At 42.5% G+C, this 23,162-nt stretch overlaps 1 protein-coding gene across 1 annotated transcript in view; it reads right to left on the bottom strand.

The window, feature by feature from the left end:
• Positions 1-23,162, bottom strand: part of KAT6B (lysine acetyltransferase 6B) — a 346,051-nt gene that overhangs the window by 47,874 nt on the left and 275,015 nt on the right. The window contains 1 exon segment of the mRNA XM_038743525.1: positions 18,202-18,295. Coding sequence (XP_038599453.1) covers positions 18,202-18,295 — 94 coding nt within the window.

Raw genomic sequence — 23,162 nt, 5'->3', positions numbered from 1 at the left:
TTGCCAGCTTCCCTTGATACCTCCATTTCTCCTATCGTTCAAGGTTTGCGTTCTTGCAAAACAACACATGAAGAAGAAGTCATGCTGCAGTACTCATCCCTCCTGAGACCCCACGGGTATGCATAAGCAGATTCTCTGATAATGCAACATGCCGATCCCAAGATGGCTCGTGTTGTAGAAAGAACATACCTTAATTCCCTAATTACATTTTACCCGTATTCACATTGAAAGCACATGCTATGGCAGAGCTGAATGTACACATACCAAATTATGGTCGGTTGACTATACTTAAATTATCTTAAAATCAACCATATATTGGTGCTGTGTATCTATTTCCTTCACTAACAGGTGAGGTTTCAACATGAACAAAGTGGTTGCATTGGCAATTGAATTCCTTTCATCCCTTAATATTAAACCATTTACATGGACTGAGTTTTAATTTGAAATAATTTTTCTGAATTGACAAGACAAAGTTCTTCAGTGACAGGCCTTCCTCTTTTTCCTCTCCTCCTCCCCACTCCCCCGGCCCTACCTCCTTCCCCTCCCCTCAGCACCTGCATATATGTTTATACAGATTTATTACTCTATTTATTTTACTTCTACATATTTACTATTCTATTTATTTGTTAATGACGTGCATTTAGCTTTAATTCTACTTGTTCTGATGACTTGACACCTGTCCACATGTTTTGTTTCGTTGTCTGTCTCCCCCTTCTAGACTGTGAGCCCGTTGTTGGGTAGGGACTGTCTCTATATGTTGCCAATTTGTACTTCCCAAGTGCTTAGTACAGTGCTCTGCACATAGTAAGCGCTTAATAAATACGATTGATGATGTGAGCCCGTTGTTGGGTAGGGACCGTCTCTATATGTTGCCAACTTGTACTTCCCAAGCGCTTAGTACAGTGCTCTGCACACAGTCAGCACTCAATAAATATGACTGAATGAATGAATGAATGTTAACTTTATGCAAAATTCAATATAATTACAACAGTGGAGATTTATACTGAAGGACATTAAAATGCAGACCAAAAAATAGAGTAAAAACCATAATCACAGGAGCCTTTGGAGGAAAAATGCTCGTCCAGTTCATTTGTCTAGAGTGCTCAACTAGCCAGAGAAAATCTTTACCTCTGGGTGAAGAAAATCAACTTACTCTTGTTCTATTATTCACATTTTTAAAACTCCAAAATTATCAAAACTATTGTAGATGCACTATTGATATATGAACAGCTGAGACAGGTCTCTCCTAAAGAAATGACTAACTAGCCATTACCTTATAAGTTGCTTCAAACATGAAGTCTCTTCTAGAGCTAGGAAATAGATTAATAGCACAAAATCAACATGTCAAGAATGGAGCACTTTAAACAAAGATGTCAGTTGTAGCATTTACTTCCATTAACATCCCGTTTGTCCTTTTTATGTTGACAACAGTGATTAATACAGACAAAAATCACATTTGAATAATACCTTCACAGAGAAGCAAATGAATTAATACAAATGCCAAGGGATACTCAAGGAGCAGTCACGAATCAAACGTAATTCCAATCTATGGGGTAGCTGAGCACTACAAGGTGCTCATTATAGCAGGGAAACACAGGTACAAAATGTCATCTTTCAATAATCATGACAGCAGTACTCTCCTGTGTCTAGACTTTCCTTTCAGTAATCGGTATCATTTGGGTTTCCACATTAACATACCGCTTTCATGAAAATAAACTATTCTGTTAAATCATGGCATCCATCTTCATTTATCACAAATAAAAATGAAAAAGAGGATAAAAAACCTCTTAGCTGAATTCTCTAAACCTCATACATCCCACCACTCATTACATTAATTGATAGGGATTTGAAATTCTACATCATTTCAGCAAATTAAAACACCAAGTATGACGAAGTTGCAAACTGAGCAATATTTTGGGATGTGTATTCTACCTGGAAAATTAGGAAAACACTGTATCCTGTGAAACTTTACTACCTGTTGGGAAAGCCAATCAAAGGTTTTGGAATTATTCCACAAATAACTTATTTTTATGACTACCCTACAACTAATCTGATAGGGATTTGTCAAACAAAATAGCAAGGAAAATGGCTTCTCTGAATGCTATCTTTTAGGTTGGAATTTAAACTCAAAAATCCACACCCAAAAAATAACAATTCGTAGAAAAGTAAGACTACTACATCCGTTTTTCTGCCCCAATTGTGGGATCAGGGAAGCAGCATGGCTCAGTGGAAAGAGCCCGGGCTTTGGAGTCAGAGGTCATGGGTTCAAATCCCGGCTCTGCCACTTGTCAGCTGTGTGACTTTGGGCGAGTCACTTAACTTCTCTGGGCCTCAGTTACCTCATCTGTAAAATGGGGATTAAGACTGTGAGCCCCCCGTGGGACAACCTGATCACCTTGTAAACTCCCCAGCGCTTAGAACAGTGCTTTGCACATAGTAAGTGATTAATAAATGCCATTATTATTATTATTATTATTATTATTTGAGATCCAAACGCTATATTTCCCCCAAGGCCTTAAATTATAAAGGAGCAATTCTCTGTAAGTTCCCTGAAACACCTTAACAATACACATAAGCACACTACAGCAATATCAGGTTTGCAGAGAAGAGCACGGAGAAGAGGTTTGCACAGAGAAGCAGCCTGGCTCAGTGGAAAGAGCCCGGGCTTTGGAGTCAGAGGTCGTGGGTTCAAATCCCGGCTCCACCACTTGTCAGCTGTGTGTGGCTTTGGGCAAGTCACTTCACTTCTCTGGGCCTCAGTGACCTCATCTGTAAAATGGGGATGAAGACTGTGAGCCCCCCGTGGGACAACCTGATCACCTTGTAACCTCCCCAGTGCTTAGAACAGTGCTTTGCACATAGTAAGCGCTCAATAAATGCCATTATTATTATTATTATTAGGTTCTTCTTATAAACCTTGCTGATTTCCTACTACAGTACAGCCCGTTCAGTTCACTTCTCCAACAGCAACCCACTCATTGTACCTCGATCTCGTCTATCTCACCGTCGACCCCTTGCCCACATCCTCCTTCTGGCCTGGACCTCCCTCCCCCTTTATGTATGACAGACCATCACTCTCCCTACCTTCAAAGACTTATTAAAATCACACCTCCTCCAAGAGGCCTTCCCCGACTAAACCCTCATTTTCCCTACTCTCTCTCCCTTCTGTATAGCCTATACACTTGGATCAGTACCCAGTAAGCTCTTGATATTCACCCCACCCTCAGCCCCGCAGCACTTACGTACGTATCCAGAATTTATTTGAAAGTCCGCCTCTGTCTCTAGACTGTTAGCTTCTGGTGAACAGGGAACGTGTTCACCAACTCTGTTTCACTGTATTCTTCCAAACCCCTAGTCCGTTGCTTCGTGCATAGTAAGCACTCAGTAAATACCACTAATTGATTGTTCCCAACAAGAAGGCTGACTGAAAGTTGACATTCTAATCTCAGCCAATTGAGTTGGAGCTAGCTGATTTTCAATTAGACCCAGATTTCTTTATGTAACCTCCATATCATCTCCTCCTCCTCCTCATCAATCGTATTTATTGAGCGCTTACTGTGTGCAGAGCACTGTATTAAGCACTTGGGAAGTACAAATTGGCAACATATAGAGACAGTCCCTACCCAACAGTGGGCTCACAGTCTCCTCCTTGTTTAGTTGATGGATTCTACTTATTTTGTTAATGATATGCATCTAGCTTTACTTCTATTTATTCTGATGACTTGACACCTGTCCACATGTTTTGTTTTGTTGTCTGTCCCCCCCTTCTAGACTGTGAGCCCGTTGTTGGGTAGGGACCATCTCTATATGTTGGCGACTTGTACTTCCCAAGTGCTTAGTACAGTGCTCTGCACAGAGTAAGCGCTCAATGAATACGATTGAATGAATGAATGAAAAAGCAAGAAGATGTTAAGTATCCAAAAGTCAAAGAGAATTCCATCTAAAATGTCCCGCTATTATCTCAAGCCTATAAGCATACTGTGACCTAAACCTGTGTAAAGAACCAGAGGTAAAGAGCTTGGAGGGAGAGGTCAAGGACAGTTGTCTTAGACCATGCAAAAAGTGGCACCTTGTGTTTTGGGAAAACGCCTGGCCCACTTAGCCACCCTTGTAGTCAACATACAGTGTCTCACACATAGTAAGTGCATAGTAAGTCCTGTATATATGTATATATGGTTGTACATATTTATTACTCTATTTATTTATTTATTTATTTTACTTGTACATATCTATCCTATTTATTTTATTTTGTTAGTATGTTTGGTTTTGTTCTCTGTCTCCCCCTTTTAGACTGTGAGCCCACTGTTGGGTAGGGACTGTCTCTATGTGTTGCCAATTTGTACTTCCCAAGCACTTAGTACAGTGCTCTGCACATAGTAAGCGCTCAATAAATACGATTGATGATGATGATGAAGTGCTTAACAAACGCACATATTTATTACTCTATTTATTTATTTTACTTGTACATATCTATCCTATTTATTTTATTTTGTTAGTATGTTTGGTTTTGTTCTCTGACTCCCCCTTTTAGACTGTGAGCCCACTGTTGGGTAGGGACTGTCTCTATGTGTTGCCAATTTGTACTTCCCAAGCGCTTAGTACAGTGCTCTGCACATAGTAAGCGCTCAATAAATACGATTGATGATGATGATGATAACCCCAACCCCATCTCTTTATAAACCATGCTATAGGCCTAAAAACTTCTCCTAAGTGCTCTCGGCTGATCTCTGTTTCACTTTGTCAAACAAAGTCCCCCGCTCTAGTGCAAAGTTACACATCCCAAGAGCCTCTGTGTTTGATGATGGTGGTCAGCAGGCAAACGCACAAGAAATCTTGCAGGTAAATACGGACTAGTACAGTGCTGCGAACTAACATTAAGGCTGAAAAAGCTGATGTTATGACATACCAGTTAGCACCAGAGAAAACCTACACAAAGATTCTGCCAGCAACTCAGACCTTAATGCTGTCATCAAACCCTGCTTTCTGGGCCATTGGCACAATGTGGGGTTAATTATTATTGATGATGGTGAGGATGAAGATGACGTTGACTTGACTGTGTTCTAGCGGGTTGCTATGAGTTCACTGCTTGTTTATGGCCCTGTGCCAGCTCCCTGAACCCAAAACTGGCCTGAAGTGGAAGGCTGGGAGGACGAGGGGCACTGAAGATCATCTAAACCATCCAAGTCTATCTGAATTTTAGAGGGAGCGCCTGGAGCGGCCCATACGCCGGACAAAATCGGGACTTAAAAATCAGCCTGGACCCACACAAGATTTTATCAGCTCCAGTGACTCTTTTTAATCGGAACTCCGAGTTAAAACACATACGCACACATATACACTTGTCAACTGCACAGCTGAAAAGCAGCATGGCCTAGTGGATAGAATACGGGTCTGAAAGTCAGAAGATCCTGGGATCTAATCCCAGCTCTGCCACTAGTCGGCTGTGTGACCTTGGACAAGTCACTTCACCCCTCTACGCCTCAGTTTCCTCACCTGTAAAATGGGGATTAAGACTGCGAGCCCCCTGGGGGACAGGGACCATGTCCAACCTGATCAGCTTGTATCTACCCCAGGGTTTAGAACAGTGCCTGGCAAATAGTAAGCACTTTAACAAATACCATTAAAAAAAATGCAGGGAAAGAGGACCTGAAAGTGCAGGTTCTGAAAACCAAAATCTACCTGTCTTTCAAATGTCTTCCGTAATTCCCTCAAGCTCCACAATTTTTTAGAATTACTTTCAAAACGTTTAACACAGATTCCTCACACCGTTTCTGAGCACATCCCTCTTTATTCCACAGTGGAGTCAAAGGGAAAACAGGAGTTTGTACTGGAGAAGCAGTATGCCTAGTGGAAAGAGCCTGGGCCTGGGATTCCGAGGACCTGGGGTATAATCCCGGTTCTGCCAGATGCCTGATATGTCATCAATCAATCAATCAATCGTATTTATTGAGCGCTTACTGTGTGCAGAGCACTGTACTAAGCGCTTGGGAAGTACAAGTTGGCAACATATAGAGACGGTCCCTACCCAACAGTGGGCTCACAGTCTAGAAGGGGGAGATGTGATGTGTGTCACTTAACTTCTCTACGCCTCAGCTCCCTCATTTACAAAATAGGGATAACTCTTCTTCCTCCTCCTTAGACTGTGAGCCCCATGTGGGACCTGATGATCTCATATCTACCCCAGCGCTTAGTACCATGCTTGGCACATAGCAAGCGCTTCTTCTTTCCATCTCCCTCAGGCAAAAGCTTCCCACGCCTGCTTCCCACATGTGTATTCTCTCTCAATACAGTGCTCAAAACCCAGTAAGCACACTAGACTGTAAGCTCATTACGGGCAGGGAACATGTCTGCTAATTCTGGGTTTTTTTTACTCTCCCAAGCACTCTGTATAATGTTCTGCACATAGTAAGCTCTCAATAAATACCATTAACTGATTAATAGATACGATATTATTAAGCTAATCTTCCTGTTCAGCCCCTGTGGCAGCAGCATGGCCATGTAGAATCAATCAATCAATCAATCGTATTTATTGAGCGCTTACTGTGTGCAGAGCACTGTACTAGGCACTTGGGAAGTACAAGTCGGCAACACATAGAGACAGTCCCTACCCAACAGGGGGCTCAGAGTCTAGAAGGGGGAGACAGAGAACAAAGCCAAACATACTAACAAAATAAAATAAATAGAATAGATATGTACAGGTAAGATAAATAAATAAATAAATGTAGAAAGAGCATGGGTCTGGGAGTTGGAGAAACAGCACTTAGTACAGTGCTCTGCACACAGTAAGCACTCAATAAATACAACTGAATTAATGAAACAGAATTCTAAACCTAGCTCTGCCAGTTGACTGCTCTGACACCTTAGGCAGGTCACTTAATAATAATAATAATGATGGCATTTATTAAGCGCTTACTATGTGCCAAGCACTGTTCTAAGCGCTGGGGAGGTTAACAAGGTGATCAGGTTGTCCCACGGGGGGCTCACAGTCTTCATCCCCATTTTGCAGATGAGGTAACTGAGGCCCAGAGAAGTGAAGTGACTTGCCCACAGTCACACAGCTGATAAGTGGTGGAGCCGGGATTTGAACCCATGACCTCTGACTCCAAAGCCCGGGCTCTTTCCACTGAGCCACGCTGCTTCTCTAAGGTCACTTGATTTCTCCGTGCCTTAGCTTCCTTAACTGAACAATGCAGGGACAGGGTCTGTGTGCAACCATACTCCACAGTGTACAGTGTTTGACTCATAGTAAACACTGAAATACTATAAATATTATTTAGCACTGACAGGAGAAATTGTCAGAGCAGAGAACTACAGTTTCATTTGTTTCCCAGACTACTGGTCCTCCAAGCAATTCATTCAATCGTATTTATTGAGCGCTTACCGTGTGCAGAGCACTGTACTAAGCGCTTGCAACACAAGCAAACTTAATATGGTATCCGTGGACGAGAACTCTACAGATGCAAACACCAGAAAACTCTTTGGATACACCTACCGGAACGACTTTTTAACAAAAGACGGGCTGTTCTGAAGAGGGTTTGTTCATTGAGCCGCTATGGGTCTGAAACGACTCGATGGCATTTGAAGAAGACTGTAGTCTCTACATAAACATCAGTCAAGCCTCAAAGACCTGTACGATGGAAAATAATTACCACCCAGTAGACAGAAAAACTGAGTTTGAACAAAACGGCAGAACTCAGGTTTGAGGCGGTAATATAGCCGTCACTGGAACCTACGCTATTATTATTTGTGCAAGACCTTGATTTTATCTCATTTTCTCACTCTACAATACTACGGTACTAAGTCTGAATGAACATAAGGCACGATACTAAATGATTCTCTTCGAGTCATTAGGCAGATGGTCTTAAACGATATTGAAAGTTATAGTCAATCTATCTTACTTCACTCTTATTTTCTAACTGGTGGGCAGCTCTATCAAGGGTCCATTTAAATTTTGCTTTCTGACTTCTCTAAATATTATCCCACTACTTTTAACCATTGTTCCCCCTCTTGGAAATCAGAGCCGATATTGTGCTTCCAGCTCCAGAGGCTCTGGAATTCATTATTCACTAAGAGATGGAGACGCGCTGCGTCCCTCTGCTTTCATCTATTTCGGTCCAAAGAGGTTCACCTTTCCTGGAGCACTGGTTTGGACATTTAAATTAATGACTGAAATGTCAGTATTTATAAATAATTTCCTTCTCATTGGTGAGACAGTATTTACAGTTCCTTCCAAAAGCCTTCCAACACAGGCCTCAGTTTATTAAATGAACGTTCAGTAATTGTTCCTAAATTTAGCTTAATTCTTGTCAAAGGGTCCTAAGGAATACCTGTTCACCTGCTGAATCAGCACCTGTATATATGTTTGTACATATTTATTACTCTATTTATTTATTTTACTTGTACATATCTATTCTATTTATTTTATTTTGTTAGTATGTTTGGTTTTGTTCTCTGTCTCCCCCTTTTAGACTGTGAGCCCACTGTTGGGTAGGGACTGTCTCTATATGTTGCCAATTTGTACTTCCCAAGCGCTTAGTACAGTGCTCTGCACATAGTAAGCGCTCAATAAATACGATTGATGATGACGATGATGACGACACCCAGTTAATACTGATGTGACACTTGTAGGGTCATATCTGCCAAGTGAGTTGCAATCTCTGAGCCATTGTTCTGAAAGATGTTCACCACACTTATTTGTTGTTATTTTAGGAATAACTGGCTTTGCGTTCACACATCTTGAACCAATTTTAACGCCTCATGGTGGAGACAACAAAGCGTGGCAAACAAAGCACGGCACCATGGATAGGGCACGGGGCTGGCACTCAGAAGGTCTATGGGTTCTAATCCTGGTCTGCTGTGTGACCCCAGGCAAGTCACTTCAATTCTCTGTGCCTCAGTTACCTGATCTGTAAAATGGGGTTTGAGACGGAGCCCCACATGGGATAGGGACTGTTTCCACCCCAGTGCTTAGTACAGTGCTTGGCAAATAGTAAGCACTTAACAAATACCATAACCATTATTATTATTCAAGTGACAGAAGCATCACTATGGGTCCCCCCCTCTTTTCCTGTTTGTATTATTATAGCTTACTGTGCTCTAAGCGCTAGGATCGATACAAATTAATCAGGTTGGACACAGTTCCTGTCCCACATGAGGCTCACAGCCTGACTAGGAGGGAGAACTATTACTGAATCCCCATTTTCCAGACGAGGAAACTGAGGCACAGAAAAGTTAAGTGACTTGGGCAAGTTCAGTTGCATCAAGGCAAAGCTGTTCACTGCAACAGCTTCACCGAGATGAATATGAGACTGAATGGACGAAAGGAAGATAGCCAAAGATACCCCAACGCTTGCCTTACTGTAAACTGAAATGGGAAAAATACAAGGAAGTCAGAACAAAGATTTTCAAATCACAGGGAAGGACGGTCTTTAGAAAAGTGTGGTGCTGGACTGTTAAGAGACCTGACAGCGAAGAGGCAACGATCAGTTGGACGTGCGACAATCAGAAGTGTTGTTCTCCTCGAGCCGATCCTTGGGAATGATGGAAACATCAAGAGGCAGATCGGCAACAAGCACTGCAAACCGCAAATGCATCAGTTTGCCACAGGATGATCTTTACATGCACAGAGGATGGAATCGACTGTCGGTCTCACATGGTTTCTTGGGCCACGCTCGCACACGCAGGTAAGATTCTCATTCTTCATTCTCAGTCTCCTTCGCGAGCTCATCCTCCCCCTCCGTCCCCTTACTGTAGGGGTTCCTCAAGGATCAGTTCCTGGTCCCCTTCTGTTCTCGATCTATACTCACTCCCTTGGGGAACTCATTCACTCCCACGGCTTCAACTATCATCTCTACGCTGATGACACCCAAATCTACATCTCCACCCCTGCCCTCTCTCCCTCCCTCCAGGCTCGTATCTCCTCCTGCCTTCAGGACATCTCCATCTGGATGACTGCCCGCCGTCTAAAACTCAACACGTCTAAGACTAAGCTCCTTATCTTCCCTCCCAAACACTGTCCTCTCCCTGACTTTCCCGTCACTGTAGATGGCACTACCATCCTTCCCGTCTCACAAGCCTGCAACCTTGGTGTCATCCTCAACTCAACTCTCTCATTCACCCCTCACATCCAATCCATCACCAAAACCTGCCGGTCTCACCTCCACAACATCGCCAAGATCCGCCCTTTCCTCTCCATCCAAACCGCTACCTTGCTGGTTCAATCTCTCATCCTATCCCGACTGGATTACTGCATCGGCCTCCTCTCTGATCTCCCATCCTCCTGTCTCTCCCCACTTCAGTCTATACTTCACTCTGCTGCTTGGATTATCTTTGTACAGAAACACTCTGGGCATGTCACTCCCATCCTCAAAGATCTCCAGTGGTTGCCTATCAACCTTTAAATCAAGCAAAAACTCACTCAGCTTCAAGGCTGTCCACCCCCTCACCCCCTCCTACCTCACCTCCCTTCTCTCCTTCTCCAGCCCAGCCCGCACCCTCCGCTCCTCTGCCGCTAACCTCCTCACTGGGCCTTGTTCTCGCCTGTCCTGCCATCGACCCCTGGACCATGCCCTCCCTCAACACATCCACCAAACTAGCCCTCTTCCTCCCTTCAAAGCCCTACTGAGAGCTCACCTCCTCCAGGAGGCCTTCCTAGACTGAGCCCCCTTTTTCCTCTCCTCCTCCCCTCCCCATCGCCGCCCCCACTGCCTTACCCCCTTCCCCTCCCCAAAGCACTTGTATATATTTGTACATATTTATTACTTTATTTTACTTGTACATATTTACTACTCTATTTTATTAATGATGTGCACATAGCTATAATTCTATTTATTCTGATGGTTTTGACATCTGTCTACTTGTCTTGTTTTGTTGTCTGTCTCCCCCTTCTAGATTGTGAGCCCGTTGTTGGGTAGGGACCGTCTCCATATGTTGCCGACCTGTACGTCTCAAGCGCTTAGTACAGTGCTCTGCACACAGTAAGCGCTCAATAAATATGATTGAATGAATAAGATTTCACCCTCAGCAGCATCATCATCTTTGAACATAGAGGACTGCATGTGCATTGATGCACACATTCTTTCTCTCTAATCTTGTTTCAGCTAATTTAGCTAGAAAATACAGTATGAGAAAGGTTTCTCTACTTCAGAAATCGTTTGATTTACTGAAAACGCACCTGTTTTCCTATTAAACTAGGGCATATGCAAAAAAAATTAATTAATCTAGTTTATTAATCTGAAAATGCCGAAGTTCTAAACATTAAAAAAAATCTCTCACCAAAGTGAACTCTCTTGCCTTTTCTGCTGAACAGAGGGCCTAAAGTGACTTGAGAAATCATCCAGTTCAATTCTCTGCCTCCAGAAAAAAACTTCAGTAACTTTTTCCCAGGTCTTGTCTGATTATTCTTCCAAATTTCTCATCTAAATCCTATAGCTGAAATTTTTGCCCACTTATTATTGCTCTATTTATTACATACTCCCTAGGTTTCAAGCACTGGGATATAAGTGTTGGGGTAGCAACAAAACAATCAGACACAGTCCCTGTCCTGCATGGAGCTCACAATCACTTCTTTTCTTCAGTTTTCCCCTCGTCAGACCAACAACTCCTAATCCTTTAGGTTTTCCACATACAACCTACTTTCCAACTGCTTTATCCTATTCCTTATAACTTTTTGGAGGCTCCCACTGTTTCTATATCACATTTAAGTTTCTCATTTTGGCCTTCTAGGCTCTCATAGTCTAATTTTACCTCTCTCAACTTCTGTTACTCTGTTATCCATTTCCTTTACTCCAAGTGTAGCCTTCTTGTTTCCAAGACTCACTTCCTTCTATCATATTGCTGCTTCTGTCTGGAATAATTTTCCAATCCACAGCTGTTACATTTTGTTCCTCCTTATTTTCAAAAATCATTCTTTAGGTCTTCCAAGAAGTTTTCCTTACATGGAAGTGAAGGATACAATACCCACCTCCCCCACCAGACTCCATTTAAGATGGAAGAAGCTAGAAGATATGGATTAATAATAATAATAATAATAATGGCATTTATTAAGCGCTTACTATGTGGAAAGCACTTTTCTGAGCACTGGGGAGGTTAAAAGGTGATGGGGTTGTCCCACGTGGGGCTCACAGTCTTAATCCCCATATTACATATAAGGTAACTGAGGCACAGAGAAGTTAAGTGACTTGCCCAAAGTCACACAGCTGACAACTGGCGGAGTCGGGAGCCGGATTAAGAGTTTTGTTATCCCACGTTTTTCTTTAGCTCTGTCCTCTGTCCTAATTCGAAACAGGAAAGGGGGAAAAAAAAAGAAAAAAAACAACCAAGAACACAAAATTTAGTCCATGAACATTTACAGTTACATCTCGGCCACCACGTCTGTACAGCGTAAGCTCGAGAGAGCAGGAGCCATTCCTCTGAGAGTTAACTGTGACCAGAGCCTAGTCCAGCAAGAAATGAAGAAAAGTATTCAAAAAACACATATGATGATGACGATGATGATGGTGTTTGTTCAGTGCTTACTATGAGCCAAGCACTGTTTCTAAGCACTGCGGTAGGTACAAGGTAATCCAGTTGTCCCACGCGGGGCTCACAGTCTCAATCCCCATTTTACAGATGAGGGAACTGAGGCCCAGAGAGGTGAAGTGACTTGTCCAAGGTCACACAGCAGATATGTGGCAGAGTCTGGATTAGATCTCGGGTCTTTCTTCATTCAATCGTATTTCATTCATTCATTCAATCATATTTATTGAGCGCTTACTGTGGGCAGGGCACCGTACTAAGCGCTTGGGAAGTACAAGCTGGCAACACATAGAGACGGTCCCTACCCAACAGCGGGCTCACAGTCTAGAAGATCAATCGTACTTATTGAGCGCTTACTGTGTGCAGGTCCTTCTGACTCCTAGGCCTGTGCTAGAAGACTACTTGGATACGTACATAACCATCTGCACTTTACACAACTCCTCTGCCACTCTAGGTGCCAATTTTTCATTTAGAGTGTGAAGAAGAAGAATTTGGGGTGGGGCTTAACAGAGATATAATAAAATAGTAATAATAATAACAATAATAACAACAACAACAATAATAATAATAATAATGGCATTTGTTAAGCACCTACTTAGTGCCAAGCACTGTTCTAAGCGCTGGGGGATGCAAGGTAATCAGGTTGTCCCACATGGGGCTCACAGTCTTAATCCCCATTTTCCAGGTGAGGGAACTGAGGCACAGAGAAGTTAAGTGACTTGCCCAATGTCTCACAGCTGACAAGTGGCGGAGCTGGGATTAGAACCCATGACCTCTGATTCCCAAGCCCGGGCTCTTTCCTCTGAGCCACGCTGCTTCTCCAAGTGTGGGGTCAAAGACTCCACAGTACTAGCCCACCCTGGCAGGGCCCTGGGCCTTGGCGAGGGTGCAAAATTACCTCGCAGCCCAATTTAGGGGCGAGTTATGGGCCTGGCTCCAGTGGGTAAGGTGAGTCGGGGTAACTATGGCTGCCCACCTGCCCCTCAAACTATGGAGCTATTAGCTATTGTGGAGAGGAATGGCCCCCATCGATTCCTAACCCATGTTCACGTGGGGCCCATATTCACATCCGTCTTTCCCATTCTCTACCTCGGATTTTTTTTTTCCCGCTTGCTCACTTTCCTGGGACTCCTCACCACCCATTTAGATCCAAAACAGAATGATTAAATACTTTTCTAAAGTACATTTTTCCTTGCTCCGTAACTGGAATAAAACAATCAAGGTTGTCTTTCCTTCTTTTCATCTAAATTCAGAGCGGGTTTTAGGGTTGGGCAAAATGGGTAATAATACTAATACTACTAATAATAGTAATGATATTTATTGAGTGCTTATTATGTGCCAGGCACTCTACTAAGTGCTGGGGTGGTTATAAAGCAAATCGGTTTGGACACAGTCCCTGTCCTGCATAAGGCTGTGAGCCCACTGTTGGGTAGGGACTGTATGTGTTGCCAATTTGTACTTCCCAAGCGCTTAGTACAGTGCTCTGCACATAGTAAGCGCTCAATAAATACGATTGATTGATTGATTGATTGATAAGGCTCACGGTCTTATTCCCCATTTAACAGATGAGGTAACTGAGGCATAGAGAAGTGAAGTGACTTGCCTAAGGGCACACAGCAAACAAGTGGCGGAGCCTGGATTAGAATTCACAACCTACTGTTTTTTAGGACTGTGCTCTCTTCATCATCCCTTGCTGCTTAGCTGACACATCTGGGGCCAAGCTACCACATCCGCCAACCTAGCTCTCTTCCTCCCTTCAAGGCCCTACTGAGAGCTCACCTCCTCCAGGAGGCCTTCCCAGCCTGAGCCCCCTCCTTCCTCTCCCCCTCCTTACCTCCTCCCCTTCCCCACAGCACCTGTATATATGCATATATCTTTGTACAGATTTATTACTCTATTTATTTATTTATTTTACTTGTCCATATCTATTCTATTTATTTTATTTTGTTAATACGTTTGGTTTTGTTCTCTGTCTCCCCCTTCTAGACTGTGAGCCCACTGTTGGGTAGGGACTGTCTCTATATGTTGCCAATTTGGACTTCCCAAGCATTTAGTACAGTCCTCTGCACACAGTAAGCACTCAATAAATACGATTGATTGATTGATTGATCTGGGCCTTATCCTTCCCTGCAAGTGGCAGAACCCCCAAAGCTGGTAATCGCTTGCTTCCCCGCAACCCTGAAGGTGGAGGTGTTTGGAGGGGAAGAGGAGGAGAAGAGGCACCCGACAGATCATCATCATCAATCGTATTTATTGAGCACTTACTGTGTGCAGAGCACTGTACTAAGCGCTTGGGAAGTACAAATTGGCAACATTGGCAACAGATAATCCTAGCACTCCAATAGTTCCGTTCCTTAAACCATTCCTCCCTCGGACTTGGCTGGGGAAACTAGTGCCTGTAAACACGGCACTGATAATAATAATTATAGTACTTGTTAAGCACTTATTATGTGCCAAGCACTATTCTAAGCAGTGGGATACATTCAAGTTGGTCAGATTGGACACAGTCCCTGTCTCACATAAGGCTCACACTCCTAATCCCCATTATACAGATAAGGTAACCGAGGCCCAGAAAAGTGAAGTAACTTGTCCAAGGTCACACGGCAGACCTGTGGCGGAGCCGGGATTAGAACCCATGACCTTCCAACTCCCCGGCCCGTGCTCGATCCACTAAGCCACGCTGCTTCTACTAAGCCACCCTGCTTCTTTTAGACTGTGAGCCCACTGTTGGGTAGGGACTGTCTGTATATGTTGCCAACTTGTACTTCCCAAGCACTTAGTACAGTGCTCCGCACACAGTAAGCGCTCAATAAATACGATTGATTGATTGATTGATTGATTGTAGGAGGGAGCAGTTTAAAAACCAGAACTACTGAGGTAACTGGAGCTCTATTTGTTATCGCCTCTTGCTCTCCTGTCTATACGCTGTACACTGCCTATACCGTCCAGGCTGGTCTATAGTGTTGAGAAGCAGCATAGCTTAGTGGATAGAGCATGGGCCTGGGAGGTCATGAGTTCTAATCCCGGCACTGCCACAAATCTAGTGTGTGACCTTGGGTAACTCACTTCTCTGGGCCTCAGTTACCTCATCTGTAAAACAAAAATTTAGAGTGTGAGCACCCTATACGGGACTGCGTCCAACCTAACGTGTATCTACCCTAGTGCTTAGAAGAGTGTTTGGCACATAGTAAGCACTTAACAAGTACCATAATCATTATTATTATCTGTGGAAAGAGACGGCGTCTCTTTTTGGATTCAGTTTTGTGTGGTGCCTTAGTATCATGCTCCCATGGGCACTTAATCGATACTATTTGATCAACTAATGGAGGAGTGAACAACAAACGAGACAGGCCTTGCATCAAGACCAGATGATCGGGGCTAGGCTCGAGACGGAGAAGCAGTTACAGAGACACTTAATATTACACCCACGCCACAGATTCGGCAAGAAAGAACAAACAGTAATGCTAAGATTATTGCAACACAATCTAAAATGATAGGAATAAAAAACACACACTTCAAGGTATTTCCTATGAAATAAGTCTTCTTGATAGCCCACAAAGTACGTAACTCAGTTCAGAATCACCAACTAGTAAAATGGTTCTATATATCAATCATTTTCTCATTTTACAAAGTAGAATGAGAAACCAATATACTTACTCATGTTTTTTCTTGAATTCATTTTTTATTTTACTATCTAGCTCCCAAGAGTTTTCATTTAGTCAAATGAAAAAAAGTCCTTTCAAAATTCTATTTTCCTGGTTTTTTAAATCTATTACTATGGAACTAAAGACACTGAGAGAAAAGTCCTACTAAAGTATACAGTTAGGTGACAATCAGTCTTGATACCAATATAGAGTTTCTCAAGAGAATTTCCATAACAATCATGAAATAGCACCGTGGAGGTTGAATACTCTATATTTTATTAATTACATCAAAATAAATCTAGCTTTTTCAAGATCACAATGACCACTCATGAAAATTGTAAATTTAATTAATTTGCTCCAAGGCTTCTCCGCAGATGTTCAGTAACAACGAGCTCGACTGTAGGCTCCCTGAGGACAAGGAACGTGCCGTGATATATATGTATATATGTTTGTACATATTTATTACTCTATTTATTTATTTATTTTACTTGTACCTATCTATTCTATTTATTTTATTTTGTTAGTATGTTTGGTTTTGTTCTCTGTCTCCCCCTTCTAGACTGTGAGCCCACTGTTGGGTAGGGACTGTCTCTATATGTTGCCAGCTTGTACTTCCCAAGCGCTTAGTACAGTGCTCTGCACACAGTAAGCGCTCAATAAATACGATTGATTGATTGATTGATTGCTTCTGCTGAACTCTCCCAAGTGTAGTGCTTTGCACTCAGTAGGTCATCAATAAAAACATTTGATGGAATGCAATTCTTTCCTTCTTGTGAATTGATAATAACACCAAGAAAAGAGAGCAGGGCCAAATTGTAATCCATGCAAAACAATGAAAGGAGACTGATGGAATGACAAAATTACTAGGGTAGGTCTCATGAATGATTAAAAAGTAAAGAAAAGAAAGAGATGGGAAGATTACGAACGACTAAAAGGCAAGGTGAAGTTAAATTTGGAAGGAAAAATACAAATAAAAGAAATGCATAATAAGAAAGTGGCCCGTTTTGAAAATAAAATAGCGATTGTTACACCGAATCCTTAAAAGATAGTCACCGACTAATTACTAAATGCCCTATTTTTGAATTTTCTCTCATGACTCAATCAGGCAACTTGATTATCTAGATAAGTAGATAATTTTATCTACTTATAGATAAGATTATAGTAGATAATAAGTAGATAGTAGATAACCATGGAACCTCCCCAGCGCTCAGAACAGTGCTTTGCACATAGTAGGCGCTTAATAAATGCCATTATTACTATTATTATTATAAGTAATTTCAATGAGTGAGATCGGCTTACTAAAACTTATCACAAGACTGGAAAATTCCCAAATTCCTAGCTGGTCAGCTAGGCATTTCATACTTCACCAACTTTATCCAACGAACACTCTCAGTCCGGTTTGGCTCTCTCTGGGGTGTACCCAAACTAGATGTTCAAATACTTTACGTGTTTACTCTGGGAATCTACTTACATATTACTCATCCTTATAAATGTGAGGTTTGCCGTGATACAAATACACATTAAACGCATTTTACACCTGACAGCTAAACTAATTTGCATAATAAAAAGTCAGTATTTAAGAACCATTATTGACGGAACAAGGCTCCCCCATGGGACAATCCAGGTAGAGAACTGCATATTGAAAGGAAATATTCTCTTTCTTTTCTGTTCAGGCAAAAAACCTGAGAAAGCAGATGTCTTGAAATAACACCTACTTTAGCTTTAATCACAAATGATTACCTTTTTTGGTGCTAATGAGCAACACAAAATGGAATGCAATTTAGCCGGCTCTTTCAGTGTAATAGCTTTGTGAACAAGTACTGCTGCAGAGAAATCTATTCCCAATTTCCTAGAGTACAATAACAGAGCAGTGCATTTTTCACTGGAGGAAGCTTTTCTAACCTATGCAAATATAAATAGACATCCCATTATCTATTGATAAAAACAACAAGGTAGGTTAAATAAAGTTGTATATGTTACTGTTTCCCATAACAACCATCAGTTCCCTGGATCATTAATGTAAATAAAGCACTTCACTTACTGAAATCGATGAGAAACCTTCCAAATCCTTGCCTTTGGTATTGGGGCATAATCATTATGCAGGAGACATTGTACTTCTGCTGGCAAAGCTTTTCCTGAGGGAAGGAGAAAACAGATCAAGGATGTCAAAGCACTGCTGAAGTGGGCAATTCCAATTCCTTGCAACTGCCACTGTCCTTGTAAACTAGTCCACTCCGGAGAGCTGACCGACCAGATCGATTCTATTAATTAATCACGAGAAAGAAAAACCCTAATCATCGCTGGCGAATGTCTGGAAAGGCACAGACCGAGATGGAACATGGCTGAAAGTATGCAAAATCACATTTTGGGGTGACAGGGCAAACCCAGAATTGTTCTTCACCAAACCCTACCCCAGAATGGAGAGACACCCCAGGAAGCTTGAACGTGGTGGGTTCCACCCAAACAGAAGAAACTTGAGCTGGGAAAAATATCAGTAGGTTGATGAGGGGTTTGGATCAATTCATGGACTGCTGGTCCACGGTGAATTATGCTAGAGCTGGAGATGGAGTTAGAAATGGAGAGGGAGAAAGGGGATGGATCAGCTGATATGCCTCTAACCCATAAGTAGGTGCCATGAAAGGCAACTCTCCCTCAGTTTCCCCAAACATCCTGTGGCCATTGTCAGAAACCATATCGTGGGCTAGGAGGCCCACTGGTATGACCCAGAAATGGCAATTGCTATATTCAAAGAAAGAAAAACAATGCAATGAAAGGTATGGAAAGTATAGGGAAAACTCTTTCCATAATTGCATAACTCGATTATCTTGGGGTGTACAGAAGGAAATGATACATTTAAGGGCCAATAAAGAAAGAAAATTAGGGCTGTAGAAATTGCCTGGTTAAATAGCTGACTACCGGTCACTGACATTTTAACTACCACTCCTAACCCCAGAATTGAGGCAATAAAGAGTCAGTTGATGCACCTTTATATTTCTTTCACAACACCGCATTTGGACTTTGGATACAATTAGAAAGCAAAGTGGTTGAGAGCAGAAACCTGCATTTTAAATCGGAAAAATAAATTATGGACCTCCAAACACCAAAGAGGCAAAGGTAATACAGAAGGTCAAAATCAAAGTGACAGGGAATGCACAGGAATTAACTTAAGAAACAGCTGTCACATAGAAGAGCTCTGGTGTTTCTTGGGATGCGGCGATCAAAGCCCCAATGTCATACTAAAAATGCAGAGAAGATGTCAAAACCTACCCACAGCATGGATTTGAAAAAAAACCTTTTGTGGTAGTGAAAAGTCTGACCTAATTCAAACCATTCATGATAATAATAACAGCAATAACAATAGTACTTCATTCATTCATTCTATCACATTTATTGAGTACTTGTTTCCCTTCCCCACAGCACCTGTATATATGTTTGTACATATTTATTACTCTATTTATTTATTTTGCTTGTACATATCTATTCTATTTATTTTATTTTGTTAATGTGTTCGGTTTTGTTCTCTGTCTCCCCCTTCTAGACTGTGAGCCCACTGTTGGGTAGGGACTGTCTCTACATGTTGCCAACTTGTACTTCCCAAGCGCTTAGTACAGTGCTCTGCACGCAGTAAGCGCTTAATAAATACGATTGATTGATTGATTACGTGCCAAAAACTGTTCTCAGTGAGGGGCTCAGTAATCAGGTTGGACACAGTCCCTGTCCCACACGGGGCTCACACTCTTTATCCCCATTTTGCAAATGAGGTATCAGAGGCACAGAGAAGTGAAGTGACTTGCCCAAGATCACGCAGCAGGTAAGTGGCGGAGCCAGGATTAGAACCCGGATCCTTCTGACTTCCTAGGCCCCTGCTCCATCCACTAAGCCACGCTGCTTCTCAACCATTAGTGAGACCAACCAGAAATGGTAACAACCACAACAAATATTTAATTCCAACACCAAGCTCTTAAGGCCACTACAAACGGTGCTGAAAATACCCTTTTCGAAAACGGGAGGATGCGGTCCACACCTTCCCCATATCCGTATTCATTTTCAGAGGGGGCTGCGGTCATCTCCCTGGGATAATGAGCAGACCACAAGGGCTTTTCTGAAGACGTACCGGGAAGCAGGGGGGCCTAATGGATAGCAGACGGGCCTGGGAGCCAGAGGACCTGGGTTCTGATCCCAGCTCTGCCACTTGTCTGCTGTGTGAACCTTGGGCAAATCACTTCACTTCTCTGGGCCTCATCTGTAAAATGGGGATTAAGACTGTTATCCCGTGTAGGACGGGGGCTGTGTCCAACTCGATTATCTCGGACAGTGCCTGGCACATAGTGAGCACTTAAGAAATACCATGAAATATATTGATAGAACCTGCTCTTCATATTTGAACACGATACCACTGATGGTGAAGTGGATCTTCAAGTGGCTGAAAAGACTGATCTGGAACGGACAGGCCCAGTCGGAATCGTACAAAGACTGCTCCTGTTGGGTGTAAATGCCAGGTGCTATATTCATTTTTGCCTCTGCCTCAACACTCTCCTGAGAATAACTTCTTTCTTGACTGTAGTATGCCACGCTGGACTGTCCGTCCCAGTCGCCTCCAACCTTCAGGTAACAATAATGACGGTAACGAAGCTCCCGCTGGATGGGGTGAACTCTACTGGGCACTTGGGAGGTACAAAACCAACAACACGTTCCCTGCCCACAAGAAACTTAAACTCTAATGGAGGAAAGAGACAGAAGAGTATTTACAAACAGAGTAATTGGGATGAATAATTGAAGGAACAACTGACCAGGTGAATACATAAGTGCTGAAGATGCGCATAATACGTGTTGCTTGGGAAAGGCACGTTGGAGGAGGAGGGCTTTCAGGAGAACTCTGAATATGGCAAGGGCTGTTGTCTGTTAGATTTGTTAGATTTATTTATTTATTTTACCTGTACATATCTGTTCTATTTATTTTATTTTGTTAGTATGTTAGTATTTTGTTAGTATATGGTTTATGTTCTCTGTCTCCCCCTTTCAGACTGTGAGCCCACTGTTGGGTAGGGACTGTCTCTATATGTTGCCAACTTGGACTTCCCAAGCGCTTACTACAGTGCTCTGCACACAGTAAGCGCTCAATAAATACGATTGATTGATTGATTGATTGATTGATTTGGTGAGGGTGGAAGGCAGTTCCGAGCCAGGGGAGCAGCAAGAGCGAGAGGATGGAGGCGGGAGAGTCGAGAATTGGGTACTGTTAGAAGGTGAACTAAGGAAGGACCAACCGAGAGAGCAGAATAAGGAGGAGGTACTTGTATGGCTGTTTTCCTTATCGGCCGAAAACACTGTATTCTCCCAAGCGCTCAGTACAGTGCTTTGCACACAGTAAGCACTCATTAAATACGATTGAATCAATGAATGAATTATCCAGCTGCTTTCAGATGTCTCGTTTCAGCTCGCCTTGCAGAATCTGTTTGGGTATTGTAACTAAACACCACTGATTGATTGATTGATTGATTACACACATCATCCCATATTCCACCCAGCAAATTGTGCTGAGATCAATCAATCAATCAATCATATTTATTGAGCGCTTACTATGTGCAGAGCACTGTACTAAGCGCTTGGGAAGTACAAATTGGCAACATATAGAGACAGTCCCTACCCAACATTGGGCTCACAGTCTAAAAGGGGGAGACAGAGAAAAAAACAAACAAAAAAAACAAACATACTAACAAAATAAAATAAATAGAATAGATATGTACAAGTAAAATAAATAAATAAATAAATAAATAGAGTAATAAATAGAGTAACAAATGAGATGAGCCCAGCTTTAAAGCTGGGACTCCCTCATTTGTTCCACAGTTTTGCCACTTAATAATAACATTGTTGGTATTTGTTAAGCACTTACTATAATAATAATAATAATAATGATGGCATTTGTTAAGCGCTTACTATATGCCAAGCACTGTTCTAAGCACTGGGTGGGGGATACAAGGTAATCAAGGTTGCCCCACGTGGGGCTCGCAATCTTAATCCCCATTTTACAGATGAGGAAACTGAGGCACAGAGAAGTTAAGCGACTTGCCCAAAGTCACACAGCTGACAAATGGGGAAGACGGGATTAGTATGGCCAGCAAATGACATTGACACAACTCCTGAGGCAGTAAGATGTGGTGTTTACAAACATTTAAGAGGCCTGATAGCACTGCAGCACTGTATGTCTTTAAATTAGCTTGAAGCCCTATATGATATTGCTGCCACATTCTGGCAAACTCCCAAAGGTTATGCTGGATTTCTGGATTTGAGTCTCTACTGCTTTGTCACTAATTGCAACTTTTAAAAATTGCCCACCATAGTCACAGGATTCAGGAATGGCATTCAGTTCTGTCCCTTAGGCCATAAGCCCGTTGTGGGCAGGGACTGTGTCTGTTTATTGTTGTACTGTACTCTCCCAAGTGCTTAGTACAGTGTGCCACATACAGTAAGCGCTCAATAAATAGAAAACTGAATGAATGACTGTTGCCCATGAAGATTTTTGGTTGGCAGATCTGGCTTCCCTGGCAAAAGCTGATGCATTTCTTGGTTTTCTTCACACTTACTGTCGGTGCTGGGTTGTGACTCTACAAAAGCAGTTCACTCTCATCTCAGAGAAGCAGCGTGGCTCAGTGGAAAGAGCCCAGGCTTTGGAGTCAGTGGTCGTGGGTTCAAATCCCGGCTCCGCCAATTGTCAGCTGTGTGGCCTTGGGCAAGTCACTTAACTTCTCTGGGCCTCAGTTACCTCATCTGTAAAATGGGGGTTGACTGTGAGCCCCCCGTGGGACAACCTGATCACCTTGTATCCCCCCAGCACTAAGAACAGTGCTTTGCACATAGTAAGTGCTTAATAAATGCCATCATTACCTATAGGTCTTTTTTTTACGTGGGTGCCTCTAAGGTGAATGAGCCACAAACTGCAGTTCTTGAATGACTATCTTTAGGACTTTCAGTGATCCTTGGGGTCTGTTGAGTCAAAAGTGT

This window comes from Tachyglossus aculeatus, chromosome 3 (genome assembly GCF_015852505.1).
Source record: "Tachyglossus aculeatus isolate mTacAcu1 chromosome 3, mTacAcu1.pri, whole genome shotgun sequence".
In the NCBI taxonomy this organism is placed as follows: Eukaryota; Metazoa; Chordata; class Mammalia; order Monotremata; family Tachyglossidae; genus Tachyglossus; species Tachyglossus aculeatus.
The sequence above is the reverse complement of the archived record's forward strand: the minus strand, read 5'-3'. Positions and strand labels throughout refer to the sequence as shown.